The sequence below is a fragment of the Ceratina calcarata genome, unplaced genomic scaffold (assembly GCF_001652005.2).
Source record: "Ceratina calcarata isolate Rehan_Ccalc_2016 unplaced genomic scaffold, ASM165200v1 scaffold189, whole genome shotgun sequence".
Lineage (NCBI taxonomy): Eukaryota > Metazoa > Arthropoda > Insecta > Hymenoptera > Apidae > Ceratina > Ceratina calcarata.
Window position 1 is genome coordinate 257,892 of NW_017140401.1, and position 25,298 is coordinate 283,189.

General features: G+C 37.3%; 1 protein-coding gene and 2 long non-coding RNA genes across 5 annotated transcripts in view; 2 read left to right on the forward strand and 1 right to left on the reverse strand.

The window, feature by feature from the left end:
- The window catches only part of LOC108621945 (transmembrane and TPR repeat-containing protein 1), a 258,139-nt gene that overhangs the window by 96,316 nt on the left and 136,525 nt on the right, over positions 1-25,298 (reverse strand). The window contains exons 3-5 of the mRNA XM_018019556.2: positions 13,032-13,105; positions 2,602-2,733; positions 420-492 (exon numbers count right to left, since the gene is read on the reverse strand). Coding sequence (XP_017875045.1) covers positions 420-492; positions 2,602-2,733; positions 13,032-13,105 — 279 coding nt within the window. The remainder of the gene's footprint in view (positions 1-419; positions 493-2,601; positions 2,734-13,031; positions 13,106-25,298) is intronic.
- LOC108621946 (uncharacterized) lies at positions 13,127-15,472 on the forward strand. Of its 3 annotated transcripts, XR_003388760.1 has the most exons (5): positions 13,127-13,725; positions 13,824-14,060; positions 14,369-14,434; positions 14,497-14,656; positions 14,876-15,472. It is a non-coding gene; the product is annotated as an uncharacterized LOC108621946 (long non-coding RNA). The 3 variants fall into 3 exon arrangements; XR_001916456.2 differs by having other exon boundaries at positions 13,128-14,064; XR_001916455.2 differs by having other exon boundaries at positions 13,131-14,060.
- LOC113463916 (uncharacterized) lies at positions 16,278-17,570 on the forward strand. Its single transcript, XR_003388761.1, has 2 exons — positions 16,278-16,862; positions 16,960-17,570. It is a non-coding gene; the product is annotated as an uncharacterized LOC113463916 (long non-coding RNA).

Here is a 25,298-nt window from a genome sequence, read left to right on the forward strand (position 1 = left end):
TTAGGCTATAGGATTGTTATAATTGTTAAAATAATTAATAATCTTTTCTCTTACAGAGAAAATCAGTCTAGTTATTGTAATACCAATCATTTAATAATATTTTTACTACATATACGATTTCGTGAATGTATACGTATAGTATTTTTATTTTTGTATTTCGAAAACAATACAATGTTATAAATGTATTATTCGCAAATAATAATGTTAATACATTTTTAAAACATTTCTCATCATTTATTTGTTGTTCCCACAATTATTTTTAGTGGATAGACTAATTTAGATGAGATTGAGACTGAGTAAGACAGAATCAGAGAATAGTTTAATTATTCAACGAGAATAGTTTAATTATACGACTTTTCGAAATCCAATCTACTTAAGCAATTTCAGAGGTTCGTAGGAATATCCATTATTGAACTTACCGAAACAAGTAGAGCTGCAGCCCGGCGAGAGAAGTGTCTCGAGTCATCGTTCCATCTGGCCTCGAAAATAGACCTGGAACGAAAGGAAGTCAAGAAATAAGTGCACTTCGCTGCTGTCTCGACGAAGAACAAGTCCTAACCATCCAACGTTCGCCGTACCATTACAAAATTAACGTAACACGAATATTCTTGGCCTCTGTCTACGAATCAATCCAGCTTTTATTTATTTTATGCCCAACCGTTATCCTAGATCGCGTATCTGCTGACCTCCAGCCTCTAGTTATTCAAATACACGATCCTGCATAATCTCGTGTAAACAGTTAATCCGATTCCGTTGTTTTACGACCGTGCATCGGGGATCGTCTTTGTGTAACGCTGATAACCGGGCCGTCCTCTACTAACGCAAATCTTCACGCGCAAATCCCATTTTCCAGTGCGCGTATACTCCTGTTCATAAGTTACCAACCTTCAGAATATCATACATTCTCCACAAAACAAACGAAGTTCAACTGATTTAACAAAATTACTAAAGAAATACAATTTAATAATATGCATTTTCTTTTGTAGTATTGTATTGATTAATATACTATAACCAAGCGCTCGTATGAAATAATTAATAATTTTTAATATTCATTATAATCGCAAGAATACTATTGTTATGTTTAATTTAACTGTGTTTTTTCATTAATACATTCATCTATGCCTTTGTTTCATATACTTTATAATATTGTCTGATTGTCGGCTTGTGAATAGGAGTGTACCTCTGTAAAATGAGGTGCCGTAATTCGTATCGCACGCCACATATGCCCGTATCGTTCCACGAGCGATTTTATATTTTGCTTTTAAAATGCGATTTTATGTCCCGAACGAAATTCCGGCTGAGTAATTCTTCGCTTGCGGGTCACCCATCTCTCGTTAATTTTAATAACTTCCCCGGGAAAATGGAGACACTTTACGATCGTCGACCAAGCGCTGTTTATTGCCGCCTGATAAAATAATGACCCTAATTACTTGAAAAACATTGCGCTCGATCGACAAAATTTTGATAAATCGTTGCTACTTGATATCTCGATATCTTCTTCCTTATTTCAGTTCAAAACATATTACACCGCACGAGTTATTAACTTAAGGGACTAGTCACGCGACTTTTCTAACACGCGTCGGTAAAATTTTGACGTTTTTTTTCTATATTTTTTATTCTATACATATATTGAGAAAGAATGAGTAAAATAAAATATATTGTTAAAAATTCTATGTTCATTCCTTATTTAACTCGCGAATGATAACTGACGATTATTTGTACATATATTTACAAATAGCAACGAAATCCGTCGAAATGCACGGCCTAATGCTTACTGACTGCTTCATGGAAAAGTCGAATATTCAAAGAACGCACAAAAAGAAGAAAGACAGAAGAGAGAAGAAAGTGACAGTCGGAGAACGGAAAGGAAAACGAAGCGGATATTTACGGAAAATGTGGAAAAATGAATTAGATATATTATCAGAAGATGAAATGTGATCAGAGAGGACCGGGGTAACAAAGTCTGGCCACAAAATGTCTCGAATGAAAAGTAGTACAATAATAAAATAATAAAATAGAAAGTTGAAACGAAGTAAAGAAGAGAAGACGGAAATACACAAAATAACATGGCAAAGATGAGTCGTTACAATATATTCTTGTTTTCTCCTTACGCCAGCTAAATGGTACATTCTATACTAATGGCTGATTTATTATTATTATTATTATTATTAATAGTTATGATTAAAAAATTCATCTCGGTTAAGGATTTATTATGCAAGAGGCAAATCCTTCTAGTTATAAATCTGTAGAATATGTTTAAAACAATTTTGTGATATATAAAAACGTAGACGAATGAAACAAATTATACACTCGAGAGATGAACATTCTCCTCAGCTTTTTTTATACTCCTAAATCAAACTACATCTCGTATTATGCTAGCAGGAATATCCTCCATTCCCCGGAGTCCTCGTTATAAAGGAGAAACGAACCGGGTAGGCGAGGACTGGGACAGACAAGCAAGCTAGCGCGTAAAGTCGCGCGAGATACGATCCGCAAGACAGAGTGTTACTTCTTATTTCAGGATTTATTGGCTAGTAGAGGTAGGAGGAACGTGTCGCGTTTCCAAACTGGCACGGAGGCGCGCTCGCCTTAAACGCTTACCTCTTGATTGAATGCCAGGAGCGACAGAGGTCGTAAAGTAGGTTTAGAGGCAAAACAGTAATGCCTGTTTCCTTGGCGAGCATCGACAGCGCCCCGAGGCACACGCTACTCCACACGTAAGCCGTCTGCTGCCTGAAATGAGAAAAACCTTATTTAATACGGTTTGGCTATGAGGTTGAAATTATTTCCTAGAACCAGTAATCGAAATCTTCTAATCTTAAACCGACGCTATTTTCTATTTAACCATAAAACAATCAAACAGCTCCTAACAACACTTCACAAAAACAAATACAATTAGTCCACAATTGTCGTGACATAATTAATATACGGTATACCGCAGTTAAAAGAAGTTGTTAATCTCTTGTTATAAAAATTCCTTAGCAGAAATTGGCAAGATTTAGACACTTCCATGGTTATCTGTCATAAATATTATATAACATTTTATCAACATATTTTTTCAATAAATTAAGGCAAAATTTCATAATTTGTGCAATTAATAAATTACTGGATTTCAAGCAAATATTTCATCGCTTTGTACATTTAATGTAACAACATAAAGCTGTAGGACCGTACGTAAAACGTACAATACAGTGAAGAAAACTTATGTACAGGAGGATTTGTGCCCTGTTTGCGTAAACTCCGTCCGGGTCGTAGCGGTGGACTAAGCTTCTGCTTACATATTTTGTCTTTTCGTATACTTTATGTGAATGGGGCGACGTTCGCAACGTGCCTGTAAACAACTCGAGTCTTAAGCCCCTCCTAAGACTCCTGGATAGCCGGATGTATCCCGTGTCTAACTAAGCCTCTGTCGATATACCTCTCTTGCAGTTATTAAAAATTGAATCCAAGAAATTATTCAGGTCTATGAATAGTGCACTCTGGATTTTTATGTATTTATGAAACCTTTATGGTATTGAAAAAACGTAATTCTTTTATGATTTGGAAATTTCAACTTCAGCTTCCTGTATATATTATATCTTTATAGATTCCATGTATATTTTGTGTAACCAATTCTTCCATATATTAGATAAAATCTACTTTTATTTAAAAATTCTTGAACCTCTAATTTGTTTATATCACTTTCCAAACGAGGAGTCATCAAAGAGTATCACAAAATATCAGTTCCTTTATGCATATGCAATTAAATTAAAAGAGGAATACTGAACAATTTGTACAATTTTGAAACGGTAGAATTATACCCAGTGATAAATATTTATTGTATTTTCAAATTTGTGAACTACAAAAGGGGATCCGCGATGAACAGAGTCGATCGATCGAAACGGAAATGCGTATACTATAGCGTTGTGCAAAAGTCGTAGACCATTTACGTTCACGAATTGACCTGATGAATAAAAAATTCAAAGTTGTGTTATCATTATCAAAGTAACTTTTACGTTGCTGTTGTCGATGAGTGGACTTTTAAATATCCACAAAACAGAAAAACGTGTGTCAATTTCATCATAAAAATTGTTATTAATGCACTGGGTCCGACATTAAAAAAATAATAAAACGAGCTTGAATGCATGATAACTATACATTCAATTTTACATATATTTGTGGATCAAGACTCACAAAATACTAGGTACTTTTCATACATTATTTGGAAAAAAAGAAACTGCTTGTTAAATGATTCAAGACTTTTACGCGGTACTATACCTCGTTCGGCAATGCGATTAAATCGGAGAGTGTGTACATGCGACCGTGCGCACAGAGCCAATCGCATCATGAAATCGCATCGCGTTTTTACGAGTAAAGAAATAAATATGTATATTTCGTTGTCAACGGAAGGACTTTATTAAATTATGCATGCGTTGCCAGTGCGCATAGTAGATTTGTCCGGGCTGCGTATACACAGATATACTTGTCCGTGGTAACTGCCATCAGTTGAAAAAAAATTATTTAATACATACATATATGTGAGCCATGTACATATACACATATCCGAACGTTTTAGATTCTAGAACACATTGCAAAATATATAGAACGGGTTGTAGAATGAAATATGTGATGTCCCAGTGGATACTTGTGATATTTTATTTATATTAAATTTTGAAACCTTAACACTAGTAGTTTATTACTAACTGTATATAAATTCTATTTTCACGTTAGGTTAGTCTGCCAAAGAAATATTCTTAAAACATCTTAGACACATTGAGCTGTATACCAACTGGAGTGTGAGTAGCAGTAAGAAGTAAGAAACAATATTATCCTTCTTCTTTTTACTGACTATTTCAGAGCGTGTTACCTTGTAACGAATTTGCCTATGGGGGTACAGAGACCAGGCCAACTGACACCAAATTCATTGTACACATCATAATTAGTAACAATGAAATAGATCTAAAAAGAGAAAGCATGTCCTCTTATTTTCCTTTCTTGACGCAGCTGTTGTTTCGTTCGGAAGAATAATTAAGTACGTGGAGAATTCATTGGACTGGTTTATGTCAAGCACATGCGAGCAAAGTTTTTTGAGGATTTAAAATATTTTCTATCGTCATCGATAATTTCCTTAATAGCACACATTGTATATTGTGTAGGCTTTGTCTGTTAGAGCCTAGGGCCTAGGAGAGATCGTATGCAGCGTCGTACCTGCTCTCCCCCTTTGCCCCGCGTAGGGTCGTAGGTTTTTGCAATCGCGAGGAACCGTTTCGCGACGACATACATATAAATACACGCGAAGGACAGCAGAGTCGGTAACAAGTGCGCATTCAATACGTATCAGCGAATTTACTTATCAGCGAGACGAGATCCAATAAAGCAAAGGTGGATCGATTATAACCGTGTCAATCAGTGAACTATCCTGACTCATTTTCCATTAATCATACATTTTAAGACACTTGCGTCCTACAATTGTGTAGTTTCTCCGATTCGTATTTTTCATTTTCATTTCTCAATAGACGATTTTGTCATAAACTGAAATTCCTAAGGATAAATAGGCAACCGTTCGGCCTAACGGCCCATCATGCGGTGACCTGGAGGAATTTTTCGCGTTCGACCAATCCTTCCAAAAACTCACGTGTTTGGGAACGGCTAGCTCCACCCTCGACGAAATAGGAAAGTTTTCCAAAAAGTTTAGAAACCGCCGATGTGAACAAGAGTCGAGACATCCCCATGAATTCGTTCTAATGTCTACGAGGAACACCGTAGCGTTGTTCTTAGCATCGAAAACATTTGAACCATATGAGCAGAAGCATCCGAAACACTCAACCATTCAAAACAGAATCGTTCACACTTACACAAAAAATATCAACGATATATAATTAATAAAATTGGCATGCAATTCGCTGGACGATGCGACGCAACAGTTGTTATTGCTCTGTTCGGAATCCAATTAATGTGTAATGTAGAACTCAATGCTAAATACTCACTGAATATTGTATTGCAGCGGGTAAAGTACAAAGAAGGAATAAATAAGTTAAACAAAGTATTAATAATTAAAATTATAAGAAGACATAAGTTAATCGACGCATTCTCACGACTCATCAATTCTTTGCTGTTTCTCATATGTTAGAGTTGTATGCCAAATTTCAATAAGAAAGCTCAAGCACAGCTCGGATAGAATGTCTAACAATAAGCCTAATGTCCTTGAACCTATTATAATATTCTGAACTCCTAATCCTCCAATCCAGTATTTCTGAAATGAGCCATTGTAATAAATTGAAAAATAAAACCTATCATGCACAGAAATCAAAAGATGTTATCCAAAAATTCGAAATTAACAAAGACGCTTGAATGAAAGGCGTTAATCAAAGTTAAGTTTGAAACGCGAATTTCTTTTACCTCCATTAAAAATTCTTGAAGATCAGAAATCGTTTTCAATGTAATCATTTGAAAAGAAACGCTGAAATTTAAAGAATAGGAGGTAATGACGCTAATGACGGTAATGAGGATCGTTCTAACGTTATAATTAAAAGTTGGCACAGTTAGACACAAAACAAAATAGTATATTGTGCACCAAGGGCCGAAAATGGGTCTTTCTGGGCGAGGTTGATGTTTGAGCACGAGTGGAAGTCGAGGTCGCCACAGACGCTACCGAGATGAACACGAGCTGCTCAAATCATCATCCAAGTCTGGAAAGGTCGATTCGGCCCGTGTCGCACATCGTATTTTTTATAAAAAGGGCATAAAGAAGACTATTTTTCGTCGTCTACAAAGCGGATCGAGAATATAGTTTGTCGAGTTCTCTATTTGATACGAACTTCATGGGAGTGCAAATATTTAAAAACATATTAGAATCAGTGTGTGTATATATCTCTATTTTCCGGTCCTAGGGCCTGATTCTAATTTGTTTTTATATAGGGCAGGAAAACTCTACTTTCGGTTCAGTTTATAGGCGCCGAAATAGTACATTGTGTACCTAGGGCGCAAAATAGGGCATTCTAGCACTGGCACGAGTGTGAATTTCGCCCTCGCTTCGCTCGGGCGACAAATTCACACGAGTGACAGAATGCCCTTTGCGCCTTGGTGCACATACTATTTTTTGACACGCCGGGCGAGAAATTAATCGATAACAAAAGCCATCGAAGTTGTAATTATATCATTTTCCGTCTTTTCCGCCCTAGGGCGGGAATGTGCTATTTTGCGCCCGCTAAACATGCACGAGAAACCGAATTTCGCGCCCGGAGTGTCAAAAAAGGTCTTTTTTAGGTACGTGTTCTAAAAAAATATTTAAGTTGCAATATACCGGAGAATATAGAAAAGCTGGCCGAATGATCGACTAAATGAATAAATATAGAACAGCTGGCTGAAATAACAATGAAAATATTTTTGAAATTCCCAGTCAAAATAAAGAATATAGAAATCTTATTAAAATCGAGAAACTTAATCAGATAATTCCATCAGTAGCGGAAATTCCAACATTTATTGGTATTTCCATAAATTCAATAACACGAAGGTTTCATTTTTAGCTGAAATATATCAGTAATGAAAAATTGAAATAGAAAAAATTTATATCCTTCTCAAAATATTTACAAAATTCACACTGAAATTCTATTTCTCTGGTAGAAATGATATATTGACGAAAATATCAGAAATACCATAAATGTTCGTCAACACTACCTAAACTGCTTCCTTGATCGTAGATGTCAAAAGGTATTTGACTTGTACAATACTGTGTATTTTGCTTCCACATAGTATCTAAGGTAATATTTCAACTCTCGCCAACAATAAGAGCAAATTCTTATTAAGAAAGTTCTCAACCTGTCATTTTAACATGACAGCTCCGCTGTAGTGTATAGGAAGAGCGAAATTATCTCAGTATATCGACGGTAACGCAATGACGCACCGCTCTTTCCTTTCTGTCCCAATTTTTTTCTTCCCACCTTTTATCGTAGTCGAAGCTGGAGTTTCGCGAGAACTATTTGAACTCCTCGAAATTAAATTAGGATATCTTTGAAGCGCGCCGTCCGCGCGGAAAGTTAGTGAAGGTCGAATAGCACGAAAATGTTTCGAAACGAACACGAGAAGGATAATTCTGCTTTTAACGAGCCAAGGGGAAAGGAAAGTATGAAAAGAAAGAATGGAAGGAGGAACAAAGAGGAATCGAGTAATAAGTAATAATCCTTCGGGAACTTTGCAAATATAAAGTAAATGTTTAATGAAATTTAATTTTAATTCTGCTTTATAAATTAAATCCTTTTTGTTATTTACGCTTCAATTAATACCGGTAGTCAACTTGTCTGCACAATTCCTACTCCTATTTCAAAGTATTTCTTTATGTCAATACGTTTCAAAACGTTTTCATAATAGAAAAGAATACATAAATACATATAACTCAGTCTCAATATCATACAATTATTCATTTGATATTTTATGGCAATATTCTAAAATTTTTTAAGCACATGGGATTGACAAAACAGCAGCGTTCATTAAAAAATTTGTGCAAGGTATAGATTACAAGCAGGTGGAGATTTCAAGGCGCGTTTAACGGGGAACAAGTCGACATCCGCGAGGCAAAAGCTCGATCCGTGGGTGTAGTAAAAACGGGGAGGACGTCCGTACCAGAGAGACGCGGCATTTCTTACAATTTACATCAAAGCTCCGTAAGTAAGATTAATGGACGGTTGTCGTAACGAGGTGCGTTGTACGACGCGAGCCGAGGGCGCAAAAACAGTCGGCCGTATGCTTCAGCCGGAAGACGGACGATTACGCGCGGAAATTATTACTTATTGGATATTCCACCGGTAATTACGGGAAAGAAGTTACACCAAAAAACGAGAGGGTGTTCCACGAACTGTTGGTTCGCAGTCTTAGTGAATGGATTCGAGTAGCTAGGTTACTCAATCATAGAACTAATACAGATACAGTAGGTATGAATAGAGGCGTACGAAAGTGGAAATGAAGAAGGATAGAAGACGAGTGCGCCCACAGGTACTTTTTTCTACATATTATACAAATTTTCGACATTTTCTTGATGTCTGCGATAAAATGCATTAAAGATAGTATTCGCTTCCATGTAGATAAGTCATCTCTGGATAAATTCACTGCTGTTTCTATTCGTATGCGTTGCTAGAAGGCGATAGGGAAATCCTACTCATCTTCTTACAAGTGAGACGCTTTTTCAGCTGTCATCTCTATTCTATTTGTATTACCTCCGTACACTCGATATGATGTCATATAATTCATTATGGCGGTATATTCCGATAGCGGCACGATAAGGCGAAATGTTAATGTTATCCACATGTAAATTGGCCAAAAATATGGGTTTACGCCATTCTACGTCTTTATTTCTCAGAGAATCAAGGCAAAATTCGTTTCAATGTTTAGTTTGAGGTACATTCTAGGACTATCTGATCGTTATTGAGTGACATAGTGTCGATATTCAATAACATGAGCGTTAAAAAGTGAAGCAAAAATCATAGTTACTACGCTTTGAAGTTTAAACAATTTTATACCAAAGAGAGATTGTTTTGAATAAAATAAGGAGCAAAGTGGGCTGGAATGTACTTTAACCTAAATATTAAAATGAATTTTGTTTTGATTCTCTGCGAAATAAGGATGTAGAATCGAATGGCGCAAAGCCATATTTTGCACTATTTTTGCCTGGTTATCGATGAACCACAGCAAAAAATGTAAAAAAATTGCCAACAGACGTAGAACTGTAAAATCGTTCTCTTATAGTTAGATTAGATTACCCATACTAGGAATGTAATCCTTTTAGATCGTATTTCTACTGAGTAAATAGTTCAATCTATTGAAATCGATGGAGCAGCTTAATAGCGAGTCAATAAAACGATACGAGCAAGCTAAATCATAGGATTCGATCAACATAAATCGCGAGCCGGATACTTAATTTCCGAATAATCGGGCAAAAGCGACCACGAGAAAGGATAATCGATCCGGGTCGACGGATTCGAAGGGCGGTAATTACGCGAAGGCGAAGCGTCGTCGCGTTGAAAAGACGGGCTAAACCAAAGGGAAATGGAAAAGCCAGTGAATGGATGCCTACGATCCCAAGACAACCGGCTTTATCCTGCATCCAGCTGTCAATCGATCGACGGTGCGACGCGACGTCTTTACTCTCCTTTCGAAAGTTCTTTGAAACGCTGCCTTTTAGATCAAACCAGTTTCGCAGCTCGGAAGCGTTCCACGAATAGATCCACGATACTTTCGAAACAGTTTGAATAACTTCGAATTCTATAATTCAATGAACGAAAATTCTTGGAATGAAAAAACTCGACGCCAAAATATAGTGCTGATAAAACAATATAATACAAAATAGGGAAGTATGAATGCATAAAACATGGGATGCATAAAAGATGAGGAACTAACTTCAAATTACAAGGATTTAGGTAGACGCATTTATTCTTGTTTTAGGTTTTGTATACTCAGATTGAAAGGACTAATACACAATAAGTCGAAAGCATAAAAGTCGTTTGATGAATGTCATTTATATTCAGGAATTTTAGAATTCTACCAAAGGAAAATAAAATCCGAAAACGAGTAACCTAATATTATGTAATAGTGATATTTTATTCAGTCAGTTATTTCCTTTATCAGGTCATTAACCCGTTAAATCCTCTAAGAGTGAGAAAGGTGGGGATGACCGTAACAACCGAAGCAAATGACTGAAATCTCTAAGAAGGATTCACCGGCACCGTCAACGTTCGCTGACAGTCGAATACGTTCTAGTAATTCGACGAACGATGTCACTGATTTTAAACAATGGACGTTTGTTCCCAAACGTTTCGTATTCTCTCGTTCTCGCTCCATCCGGCTGCCCCTTTCTCTCTCGCCCCTTTATTTTCAATACGAATATTCATTCGAGATTCATTACCTAAAAGCCCATAGGTTGACACACTGACCCCGATTCAACAGCCCTTTAAACTGGGAGCACTCGTTTTCACCGCCGTTCACGGGTGTATGCGCCTTCGTTTCTCTCGATATACCACGTATTTTACACGGCTCGTGCCGCGCCAGGCCTCCCTCCCTTCCACGCTCTCTCTCGATATTTGTTTCTACTTTCGCCATTCACGGAGGAAAAACGTGCGTTCGACACCTACCACTCTATCGATCTGTTAGGCGCGAATAAAATCGCTTATTTGGAATGCAGACTAAAAATTTAATCAATAAAATACGGACGTTTAACCAAAATGGAATATTTATGGCGAACAGTTAGAAAAATATATTTCAGACAGAGATTCCTTTTGTCATTTAAGCACTGCGATATTTTATATTTTTATGCATAACATTTATATATTATAGACATTCGATTGATTTATAAATACGTAAAATTCAACACACAGATACGTGGCACAGACAAACAGATCAATCATATCAACATACGTAGATCCATACAAGAAGAACAATGACTAGCAATTATTCAACGACGCATGAGAGATGAACTCCCAACGACAATTTACTTTATATTAAAGAACTCTATTACAGTATAAAGATAATCCATCCTTTGCATCGTCCGTCGCAAAAAAATCTCTTTGAAATCACTTTTCTTTTAACTCAGCAGCTACCTATCACTCGCCAGGAGAAAGGAGGACAAAGGGGCAAAAAGTTCCAACTTCCGAAGAGCTCTTTAATATCCGCCGGGAAGCAGCGTTGCGGTCGCGTTCAGGTGAAGTGACTTTCTCTAAACTTGCCCCGTTATCGTGCGTAAGTTCGTGGATGCTCTTAAGTGCGACGATAAAAAGATTTCGCGCGGACAAGTTCGAGGGATCATACTCGTAAGCACTTTATATATTTTCATGGTTAGGGGATCGATATAAACGTCTCTGAAGAGTAACTATGTGACCGCTTCGAAACCTGAGTAAATTACCTGGTCTAGTTTATAATTTCTATTCGCCACGACGCGACGCCGTTTATGAGAATAAATGGGCTGCTGTTCTGCCGTCAGACTGGCGTCGTCCCAACGCTACGAGCAATGACCAACGTATATATTCACATATAGTAGGACCTCATAAGTCACAGGACACATTATGAAACATATAACTAAGTGACAAATTTTACGGGGGTAGACTCCTATATATATAGGTATTTTTTGGGTAACATTGACAGTCTAACTTTACTGACGCGTGTTAGAAAAGTCACGTGACTACCCTAGCCCTTTAAGAACGTTTGGGGAATACTGTCATGAATAGGCGTATCAAAGAAAGCGTCTTCTGTCCGTCACAATTTTTAGCACTGTCATAGATTATTTACAGTCTCTATTCATCAATGAATCGCATGAAAACGCTATAAAAATATATTTATATTGAATTAATACTCTTATCTAATTTAAATTGCGATAAAATAATTTTTTTTCATAAAAGAAGTAATACAAAAGAAAACGTGCGTCAATCGATATCAGAGACGAGAGAATCAATTATCGATTAGCACCAAGGAAGGACGCTCTCGGTCGCTGCCTAGAGCGCCACTCATAGAAAGAAAGCACAAAAATTCCAACAGCGAGACGTTCCAAATATTAGAGATTGATAAAATTATAGAATGCTGATTCTTGGAATTATTACATGAAAATTAATTACATTCTGAAGAAATGAAACGGGAAGAAGAAAGTGCAACTAAGGAGGGAATAACATCGTCTTACCAGAGATCAGTTCTTACTCGCGAATGTTAGCTAACGTTTCTAGTCTAGGTATGCATCTTGTAGTATTCAGGCTTTTGTTTTAAGAGAAGGAAGGTACAGTTACGAGAAATTGTTACAAGAACAGAAACAGTTATCGTGTATACACACAATGATATAGCATAATGAACCAAGGAGATGAACACAAAGACTTTGTAATCGCAATGTACGTTCTTGTTCCTCGTCAACGGAACATATGCATGTACATATGTACAGTATGAATATAATTCCCGAGTGTTCAGGAGAGCTGTTTGAGTATTTTCTGTTTATGTTTATAGTAAAACTAGAATATATTCCATGTGCCATTGTTGTAAAAAGAATTTTGAAGACATTACAAATGAGATTATATGAAGCAACTTACCCGTGATAAGCGAGGAACGACAATAAGAAGAAGATACAAGCGAGTACATCTGCCCGTCCAACGATGCCAGTCACCTGGAAGGCAAAAGAATCAAAATATTAAGTACCGCATCTCACTCTGGATTCGAATAATGGATACAAAATTTCATAGACATATTGATAATTACTTTAACAATGAGGGATTATAATGAAAAAGATGAAACCGTCTCAAACACGGGAGGTAATAAAAAAGATATAATGGCCGCGAGCAGCGGAAGATCTTTTTCAAGGTAGACGGGCAGTAAACTGAAATTGGATTTAGCGGTGTAAAACGAGGAAGCCACGCCGGAAAGCGACGGTGAGAGCCAACGAGGGTGTGGATCCCTTTCACGGATCTCAACACGCGATGACAGACACGGCCACGTGAGCCAAAGAGCCAGACGAATTGAAAGAGAAGAGAGTCTGGCCAAGTTATTGACAGCCCGCCGCCAGTGAATAACCGACCTCCTCGAGAATAGCCTCGAACCAATGGCTCGTGTGTGCCAAGGTTCCAAACTCCCAAACCCTCTATCCATTCCCTCGTCCTTTCTTTTTTTCATTCCGCTTCACTCGTAAAGAACAGGTGCATTTCCGGAGTTCGAGAATATTGAGCGAAACAATTGGTTCTAAGCAACTAATTCTTTAATTCAACTAAATGCAACTTAAAAGAAAATCTCGTAACGTAAAATTTATTAGATTATCTTCTCTCATTTAACGAAAATTGACGTATAAAAGTATTTCCAGCTTGAAATTCTTGTAATTTCATGTTGCATAGAATAAAATCTTGGAACAATTGATTGTACGATGTTAATTAACGTTGTAATGAACTTTAGTTAGCATGTGGTAACCTAACATATCCTAGTCACACTTGCGGTATGTTACACTTGCCACGGACGTTAGAAGATTAAGTTACTTGTCACGAATTGTTAGTGTCCACAATAGTTGAGTGACGTGAACACATGAAAGTGAATTGCGAACTAGAAACCAGTGCAATTACAAGTGAAATGGCGATGTACGTAAGTTTCGCTCTACATCTACACAATTAATTAGCCAAGGCTGCAACTGTGTTGTAGAAGTAATCTTCACTGTTTTACAAATTACACTCTTTGTGTATGAAACAATACTCGTAATATTATATTACTTTTCCATTCAGTAATGAATTAACTTCTCCATTTTTCAATGCTATACACTGTAGTTTTGATTTGTCTATTGAATAACATTTTCATTCAAACAGTAAATATAATATCGTATCATTTTTCTCTTCCGTAATTAATTTTTCATCATTTATGCTCATTCGAGAAATGATTAACGTATGTGTAGGAAATCTCGGATTTCCACCCGACGATGTCATTAATTTCTCATCATCAACTGTTTTGGCGCGTGTCAGTAAGTTACGTTAATGAAGCACGGTCGCACACGTAGATTCCCTAATTTCACGCGTTTTATAGACGATGGAAGGATGTGCTGGAACAAAACCGATGCTGCTCCCAATATTATCATTAAATATCGACTGCAATCGCGAACATGATAGACATTGATGAATACGAATTTCAGCTGCCGCCATATGAGACGACTATAAATCATTTCTGGATTGATAAAAGGAAATGGGTAAGTGATAACGTCGATGCCATCTTTCCTTTTAAGATAGAAAAAAAATAATTGTACTATCATTCCAAGTGTTCGTTATGATCGTTAAGATATTTTATTCTATTTAAATGTTATAAGTTGTTATATTATTATACTTAATATCATTTTTTGTAATTTTGTAAAATATCACTGATTTTCTTTATTAATGCTATTCTAAGAAACTAATTTAACCACTTTCAGTGATATAACCTTGCACACATATTAACGCGGCTTACGACAGAACTTGGACGCGAAATTCGTCGCAGGTAAACAGCTCGGAGCGAAATCAAGCCAAGATAAACAACAATTTGACATTTTCCAAGGACCCTGTCCTTATCTGGTATGTCCGTTTGACGGGAGTGTGTCCAACGAAAATCTCTACCATGAAACAATACTCTGTCAACGTCAAGGAGAGATGAGAGGGAAGCCATAAACGAAGGGTCTCTACTTAAGATAACAGAGATTACCCTGGCCAGTTCGAGATAGATTCTTTAACGCTTTCACTGCTCCCGGATTTATCGCTGGGGACAACGATCGATTTCATAAAAAATACGGACGAACGATCATCTTGTATGATAAGAGCGTAGAATAAATAACGGTTGTAATCTCTATATCACATCAGAACATCTATTCATATGCATAATCAGTAACGTATCGTATAATGAATCATATAACAAATCGTGTAAGATTTATTGTGTGATTATCATACGGTTTGTTGCGACATTAATAATAGGTTTACGTAATCTCGATACCATATGAAAAAGTTAATTCATTTATTAAAGTAGGATTTAAAAATGATTTCTTGCAATTACTACTTCATATGCAATTCCATTACTATAAAGAAATGCATCTTACTGCCTGATCCTTTCAATTATTTTTTATGAACGAACAATGAAACCTCTGAAATTGTAAATCCTTTGACTTTAAATGTTTAATTTCGTATTTGATTCATAATCACTGCACACGGTATAAAATCACAAATCTTAGAAGATTACGTTAGTGTAACACTTAATGAATCTTCGAGTTGAGGAAGATCGGTGCTTCCCTTAGAAGTGGACAAGCTGAAGTAGTCGAAGGAGAGGATGCGAGGTGGTTGATACGTTCTCGTTCGACCTGGCACCAGTTTGCACCAGTTTGTACTTAGCTCAACTCCATTACCATCTCACTCGTTCAAGAGTTCTAATTGATTATATGAGGCGGTAGTTCCGCAGGAGTTCGCTCGTTACTTCGAGAGAAGCTGGCTCATCCTCCCCCTTATTCTTCCCACCGTCTCTCCTTCTCTTCCCTTTCTACTGTTTCCCCTTCGTTCTTTTATAAGGCGTCGCGTTCCTTTCACTTTCCCTTGCTCGCGGACACGGGTAATTGTGAAGATGCTATATTCTATTATACATCCAACGTTGTCGTAAAAGTTATCCTAATTATTATCGTATTTAACTAATACCTTCTCGCTAGTGATTTAATCAATGATCTTAAAGAATTCTTATTTTTCATTAAAATTAATAAGTGTAAATTAATCATGTACATTTATTTAAATTATTCCTGATTTGTGTACATGAGTTTTTGTATGACTTAATAAATGATTCGTTACATGATTTAGGTCTTTGATCATCCTGTCGCAAGTGCTGTAAAAGTCGAATTCAGTGACGACGTTTTCGCTTTATGGAGGACTGCAGAGAACTCTGAGTAATTGGAGATAAATAGTGGAAAGATCAGGCTTGTGACCACTACCTGTGATCATTGCACCGCTCTTTGTGCTCCTTTGAAACAACTCGACGTTTCTCGTCTAAGCATTAGTTGCTCATCAATTCCCAAAGGATAAAGAGGGCGTGTTAATCAGCTTGTAACGAGCGCTTAAGTGTGTTACCAGAAAAAATCAATGAGAAGAAAGATATTTTATGAAACACTAATTTTCTCTATACTTAACTTGAATCTCGTAATACCTTAAAATTTCTTTAACGGTGAACAAAGTTTTAAACCATGATTCGTATAATTAAATTGTGGCCGTAAATTCCGATAACTGCCAATCCTAGAGTTTATGAAACCACAAATGACCCGATGAAATAAAGTGGCGACTTACACGAAGTGTTCATCGTCAGTTTATAAAACGTGATGGCTCGTATATTTCATTGTCGCTGCAAGCGAATGATCGATTCTCAGAATAGGTGTCCCGCATGCCAGCCTTTTAGATGTAAGATAATACATAAAATAATAGCGACATATGTATATATGTTCTCTACTTCCGAATCTCTAAAAATCTGTTCATTCAATCAGTTTTTTTTTTATAGCTTTCTACAAGAACGTTGACGTACCATTTACTATCAATGGCATGTAGATGGCTAATGGCTTGACAAGTTGTACCGAGTTGAAATAATTTGAAAAGGCGGTCACTCTTGACGTGAATATTCTCGGATAGCGATTTCCCGGTGACGTCAGCAGACATAGCGACGCGGTACTGGAAGAGCGGTAATGCCTCTTAAAATGGGGCATTTTTGTCGATAATAATATTCCCCGGGGAGATTTATGCTTGTGACGAAAATGGGATCGCTTCCGATCTTAAACTTTGAAAGCGAACGGAACCATGCGATGGCTCCCTCCGAATATAACGAAACGTCGTCGGTGGTTAAAGTTAGGCGAGATTCTTGATGCCATACTAAGTGTCAAGTTATAAGATCGCCGAAATCTGACAACTGAAGGACTTGAACGATGACAAATGCATTCCGAGAACCAGATTTAAATTATTCAATTATTCGCGTAATGGAGATAATTTTACATCTTGGATTTGCATTTTCTCATGACGGCAGAAATGATGTGATATTAAAATTGTTAGAATAATCCAGAATAGATTTTGTGCAAATAGTAAAATTCGTTTACTTCCAATAAAAAGACGTAATATGGAGATTAGCCTTGGTTACGATGTCGACATGTCAGAAATAGATATCGAGCAGATAGAGGGATTTCTCCAGATACATACTTCTCCCTTGCAGTTTCCGGTTCATTGCCACTGCTCGTTGGCAGACTAGTGCAATGTCGTCGGAATTTAAACGAGGTTAACAGCCTCGTTGTCACGATGTGCGGATTCAGAATGGGCGCAGAAACGGCGAGACCGAAAGTAGGCGATATTGTCACGTTCCAAACCGCGGCGCGCCGTTATAAACGCCTTAAGATCCTTAATAAGCCTGTTGTAGCAGTAAGGATTATTGGCCTCGGTGTTCTCAGCCGCCCCTTCGTCTTCCGTAGACGAAAATTCGTGCAAGGGGGATAACGACGTCGTTTTCTAGGGATGCAAGGGAATAGACTTGTCGCCTTGTAAGAAGTTTTAATACGTACTAGTATTACAAACCTCCGAATTAGCTGCAACGTCTAACTTTGAATCACTCCTACAGATAGTGTATCTTTATTAGCTCTTCATTTAAATTAATTTGTTTAAAAATGTGTATATTTAATTCGGTCTAGCTTATTCTCATAGGATATAAAATTATATACTATTTACGTGACAATATGCTAAAGGTTTCGTTCGAACGAAAATTGTAACTATCAATTAAACCAAATATTCAAATATTTACAGAAATTATGATCGATAAACAATGAAAAAGATAATTCTATTCCAATAAGTACTTAGTTCCATTCTAACCTAAAGAAAATTGATCTGCTTTCGAAAGAGAACTGATTGGTTTTTAACTGAAAAATACTCGTATAAGAAATCAGTCAGAAGTTCTAATGTTATTTGTCAAACTTGTAACTGCCTTGTCAGAAATCTGATTAATGATGTATTTTCACGAAGACACTGCATTCGTTCTCAGTTCCGCGATCGTTAATCCTTCGATTCAAGTCCATTTAACGTCTATCGCGTATATCATACGTTAGCATTCTCGGTCACCATTGAATATTAGAGCTGAATTCCGTGAATTCTATATCCCCTCCTACCACTGATCTTTCTAATAAATCTTACATTACGTGCATTCAGTGTCTACTTCTGCCCAGTTTCAGTTTATCGTACTTAAGTATCAGATTGTTACATTTAACTTATAAATAATAATATTTATAATATATATATATTATAAATAATAATATTTATACATATTTATTATATATATATTGATAAATAATATCATTAAACTCCTTATGAGGGAGCAAGTTTAAAAGTGCTATTAGTTAAAGAAGTTTCCTAAAGACACAGTCGATCAGATAATGTATTTATCTCAGAATAAAAATTTAAATATGTAATGGGTTCAAAGGGATATAAAAGTTCATCGCGTACGTGCTAGAACGTAACAACACAACGTCGCACCGTTAAAAGCAATTCTTTCTTCCTTCCGTCGCGGGGAATAGCCGCGCTTTATTAATGGTCGTATCCCGTGATAAGGTAATCGGGGCTGTACGCGTCTGTTCAGTGAAGATACCCCTCTCGATGCTCGTACACCTTATGTTAATGCCTCCGCTGCGGAACGCGTCTCATTTATAGGTAGACAGAGACACGCTATGGTGTACGCGCCGTTTCGTGGTTACGACGTCGTTAACGTATCGATACATATATACCCTGGCGACGAAAGAGAGCCACGGTTTTAGAGCAGCTCGATTCGAGTGGAGGGACGCAGCTTCGGCTTTATCCGTCCCGTCGGATTTTCGAGTGAATTAAGGGAGAAGTTTAATGGCCGACACGGTGTTCGTGTCAATTAACGCGGAATGTGTTTTACGATCGTGCTAATGAATTAGCCTCGACTGGGTAAACCAGACTGTTATAAGAAATCATGTAGGTACGATCATCCATAATGGTACAATAACGTGTACATTAAAATGACTCCACTTTCGACATTATAGTCCTGTCATGGTAAGACCGTCATTTTGGTCATAGTCTCGTCATACGACCGATGGTCACGTCTCTCCAAACACCGGCATCGTCGCTGGAGACTTTCATCGACTCATCTCCGTAACTCTGACAGACTCCCGACCATAGGCACACCTGAAAATACAATCGACGATCCGTGTTTCAAACAAATCCCGCGACGGACAATCGTATTCGTCGAACGTCGATAAACTGACCGTGTCCAAATTGGTCTTCTCATGAAACTTGACGAGATTCTTGTCGGGTATCATTTCCATCGCTTCCATCCCTCTGACTGATCTGTAGTACAATGATGACGGGAGTACAACGATGTTTGGAGGGAATAGATTGCAAAAACCGATGCAAATAAGTTTATTTCATTGTTAGTATAAACTATACTAAACTATTTTATTTTTAGTATGAACTATAGCTTCATAGAGACACAGTCGATCAGATAATGTATTTATCTCAGAATAAAAATTTAAATATGTAATGGGTTCAAAGGGATATAAAAGTTCATCGCGTACGTGCTAGAACGTAACAACACAACGTCGCACCGTTAAAAGCAATTCTTTCTTCCTTCCGTCGCGGGGAATAGCCGCGCTTTATTAATGGTCGTATCCCGTGATAAGGTAATCGGGGCTGTACGCGTCTGTTCAGTGAAGATACCCCTCTCGATGCTCGTACACCTTATGTTAATGCCTCCGCTGCGGAACGCGTCTCATTTATAGGTAGACAGAGACACGCTATGGTGTACGCGCCGTTTCGTGGTTACGACGTCGTTAACGTATCGATACATATATACCCTGGCGACGAAAGAGAGCCACGGTTTTAGAGCAGCTCGATTCGAGTGGAGGGACGCAGCTTCGGCTTTATCCGTCCCGTCGGATTTTCGAGTGAATTAAGGGAGAAGTTTAATGGCCGACACGGTGTTCGTGTCAATTAACGCGGAATGTGTTTTACGATCGTGCTAATGAATTAGCCTCGACTGGGTAAACCAGACTGTTATAAGAAATCATGTAGGTACGATCATCCATAATGGTACAATAACGTGTACATTAAAATGACTCCACTTTCGACATTATAGTCCTGTCATGGTAAGACCGTCATTTTGGTCATAGTCTCGTCATACGACCGATGGTCACGTCTCTCCAAACACCGGCATCGTCGCTGGAGACTTTCATCGACTCATCTCCGTAACTCTGACAGACTCCCGACCATAGGCACACCTGAAAATACAATCGACGATCCGTGTTTCAAACAAATCCCGCGACGGACAATCGTATTCGTCGAACGTCGATAAACTGACCGTGTCCAAATTGGTCTTCTCATGAAACTTGACGAGATTCTTGTCGGGTATCATTTCCATCGCTTCCATCCCTCTGACTGATCTGTAGTACAATGATGACGGGAGTACAACGATGTTTGGAGGGAATAGATTGCAAAAACCGATGCAAATAAGTTTATTTCATTGTTAGTATAAACTATACTAAACTATTTTATTTTTAGTATGAACTATAGCTTCATAGTAGCTTCAGCTGCTTCAGAATCTGTCCAAACTATGTCCTGTATCCACGGAACGTAACTGTAAACGCGAGTGTATACACCCGGAATGATACTGTCGCGAAGTTTCCAAGGCTCGCTGTTCTGATTACGCTGTACGCGTTCGGTTGAGAGTCCAAGTATGCGACCAGAGGTCCGCTACTGTCGCCCTATGAAAAATAAAGTAATGTGCAAAGCTGCATCTGTGTCGTTCGTCGTTTGTCGATCCGTGTTGTTACCTGACAGATATCTTTTCCATGACGACCGGCGCAAAGCTGCTAGCCGCCCATTATGCCTCACTCGAGTTTGTCGCTCTTTATGCCGGTGGCAAAGCTCATGTTGCATACTGACTGCGGTACTAAGTCGAATTTAGCGTATAACAAATCTTCCGAATGCCCTCCGCCTGAACGAATACCACGGATTTAATACGATCGTCGGTAACCATATGATCATCGGTCTCACCTCACTCTACTTGACCCACTCTACATGACTTTCCAGAGCTTGTTTTCACGGGAATATACTATAATGGAATAATGCCCGAATTTATAGTCGTTTCTCAGTTCTCAGTTCTTAGCATGATGTGTTCTTAGTACTCAGTTCTCAGTTCTCAATCTCAGTTCTCAACTACTTATTGCATATCTATATGTTTCGTGATATATGATTGATGAAAATCGAAAATATATTTTTAAACGTTTTACTTCATTGTTGATTAAGATTTTTGGATATATTTTTAAACGTTTTATTTCATTGTTGATTAAGATTTTTTAAAATTCTATTGAAGTGAGTAAGCCTATCGCAATGACCGTGGACGCTATAATGGGATTTTAAAAAATCTATATCAACAATGAAATCTTGACTTTTCCGAGCTTGTTTTCACAGGAATAGATATTATTTTATAGGATGAAATTATTTTCATAAAATATTGAAACTTGCTCAGTTTTTTACCTTTTCATGAAAAGATTTTATTTTCTTGGAGATACAGATTACACCAAGGTATTCAAATAAAAAAACTGATAAGTTTAAAAAAATGTTCGTTTTCAATGAAATTGACAAGATTCTTCGATTTGAAGTATGATAATGTTGACAGCTATTGAAATTGTTCATTACCTATTGCTCAATTTGTTTTATCATTTAGTGCATGTTCTGTCATATGACATGTTATTTATTATATAATTTACTGTATGATTTATAATATAGTTTATTGTCTGCTGTGCCACATAGTTTGTTACGTGTTTTACCGCATGCTTTGTTATGTAATTTATCAAATGGTTTGCTACGTGATTAATGACATGGTTTGTTATGTGATTTATCATATGATTAGGGTTAATACGACTGTTTGTATGAATTCGTATATGAAATATTGCTCGATTGTTCGTCAGATTCTTTCGTAAACAAACATTTGGGAGTTAAGATCTCTAAATCGAGATCGCGGAGCCACGGCAACACCGACAAAGGAATTCCCGGCCGATACGTAATTCTGTCGATACCTCTTCCTGTAATAATGCCGCGTGATAGCGAACGTTATTTCGAAGCGATTTCTCCGACGCGTTCCACCGATTTATAAGCTCGGATTTATAAGTTGACGTCGCGCCGCGCTCAGGTTTATGGCCAGCGACGCTTGAACGGTTACGGTGATGGTAATTGCTGAAGCATTATGGCGGTAGATCTTTGTGGCGAACTTGATGACAGACCGTTTATGGGGTCGCCACGCTGGGAACGTAAAATTGCGGCGAGGTGATGGAGTTTCGTGTCAACTAGGGAGAGAAAAGTTAACTTGATGCATCATACTGACAGATTTGATCAAATTTTATTATAAAAATTATGTAATAAAAATATTTCTTTACAAATATTGAAGTTTCATGATTTGTATTATATGTATTGTACACTCCTCTTTAACGTGTTAGTTTGATTTTAATTATGTTCAATGAAAAAAACAGAAAGTGATCGTACATTTGTTGTTAGAAACAGTATAAGAATTTATATTATTCTGACCATCACGTCCTGTTAGTTCATTTAACATTATCTTTCCCCAACCTCATAATACATATAGCTCAGAGTCAATACATACATATATGCATTTACGTGACATAAGAATTACACTAATTATAGTAAGCCACCGTTCAAAATGTTTAAGAACAATAGGATAACGGAATTTACGAAAAATGCCTTCAACTATTCGAGGAATCGAGGGCACGTAACTTATCAAAATATTACTTAAGCATATCGCAGAGACACGAAAGTTGTATCGTAGAACGGTTCGAAAAAGAGGTCGACAACGAAGATAGAGAACAAGAAGAACGCAGAAGGGAAAGCCCTTTTCCCGAGCGAAGTTGGCAAGCCTCTTTTCTTGCAACTTGCATAAAACCATTTTCCAGCCCCCAGTCAGAGCGAGCTTCTATGAAGTTTCCTTCCGTGGGCAACTAATGCGCCGTTTCAGACACTCGCTGCTAAACTCCTATCGCGCCGTTTCGAGATCCACTGGCTGCTTGGCCAGCTCGTAACAGTATCGATGATGCCTCGCCAAAACTTTTCACCATTATCGAAGCCGTACAAATTTTTGGCGAAATTAATGTACAAACGTATGTTGACGATTGCTGTATATATGGGTATAAAAATATTTAAAAAAAAAAACTTCCGTAAGTAATTAGAAATTCCATACTCGTCTTGGAGTTATATCAATTTGAAATTAACACGTGTTCTGTTGGAAAGTAAAATAGAGCTACATACTTATATCAAATTGAGAAAAAACTAAAGAAAAAATAGCTAAATGTAAGAAATCTCATGCTATGATAACCAGTTATATTAGGAATATATTTCATCAATAGTAATGAGTACTTATGAGATAATAAAAGAGACGTTGTTATAAAAGCACAATACATTCACGATTTACGCATGCAAGAGTAATGCTTCTGAAACAGTCAAAACTGAAATACAATAACAGTAAAACTTTTCATAACAGAATGTTAAAATGAGAAGAAAATAGCTAAACGACTGTAATCATTGTTCTATCATATTTCAATTGAAGTGTTTCTTTTAACGCGAGTAGCGCGGTATATGGCAAAATCAGAGAATAGACTATATTCGGAACACGCATAACATTTTGCGGAGATTGTATTTGTAAATAATTTTCATGTATTCTTATAACAAATTCCAGTACACTTTTATAGGGGTTTTTATGAAATCAGTAAATATCGTTTTTATTTTACAAATCATTCTTACTGATACGCTGCCATGTAGTTGTTATTCATGAAGTTAAGGTAAAAAGTGAATAACATTTAATTCGATAATTCTGAAATAAACGTGATAAGAGTTTAAGAGACCCAATTGAACGGTTGAACAAAACAGCCGGCAAACGTCGGTGCGTTGCGACTTTATACAGAATCAGTTGAACAGTTTCCGCCGGAAGCGAAGCCTTTCATCTCGGGGTATCGAATGACGATCGAGTTCATTCGAATGGTATTACTTCTGCGGTGCTGCTCCATGTGCCCTGATCGAGATTCGGAACATTGGAATTGTGCGTCTTTGGACGACTTTCTCCGCGTTTATGGTACGGGCCAACCTTCTATTTCGTGATTAAGTGCATAGGAAACGATCTAGACCGTGGAATTGGAAGTTTACTCGGGTAAACCTGAAACCGAGGTCGAAGAGCAAATATCGAAATCCTTTGACACGTTTATGGAAACAGCTAGTCGGATATCTATGTTCGTAATCCGAAACAATGAAATAAAATTTGTTTTAAGTAAACTGTGTATGAGATTTCATTTTGTACGTTAGATTATTACTCATACATGTACGTTCATAATTAAGTGGAAACTGACTGACATATTTACCGACAAAAAATGAAATAAAACAAACCGAGCTAACAAGAGATCATAGTTCTCGTTGCCTCGAGTCATGAAAGTTTTGCGAACGATTCCGTGTGGAAGCGAGGTGTTTAATCATAAGTAAGGATTCTGTATTTTTTACGAATGAGAATCAATCACTTATATTCAATGTAATATTTTAACGCTTGGTATAAGGGGCCTTACTTACTGAGTATAAGACCAGGTTCGACGTCTGAAGCGTTCGAATCTTATCACCGGATGTTCTGTATACCAAACCATCTGAGACCTAAACTCATGAGGTCATACTTGGTCCAGTCGAAACCTGCATGCATGCTTTGTACAGTAAAAAGCAGAGCAGAGTCAGTCCGCTTTCGCTTGTCGAACGAGCTGAACGTACAAATCGAACAGAGTCTAATTACTTTCCTTTTGTTTAAGA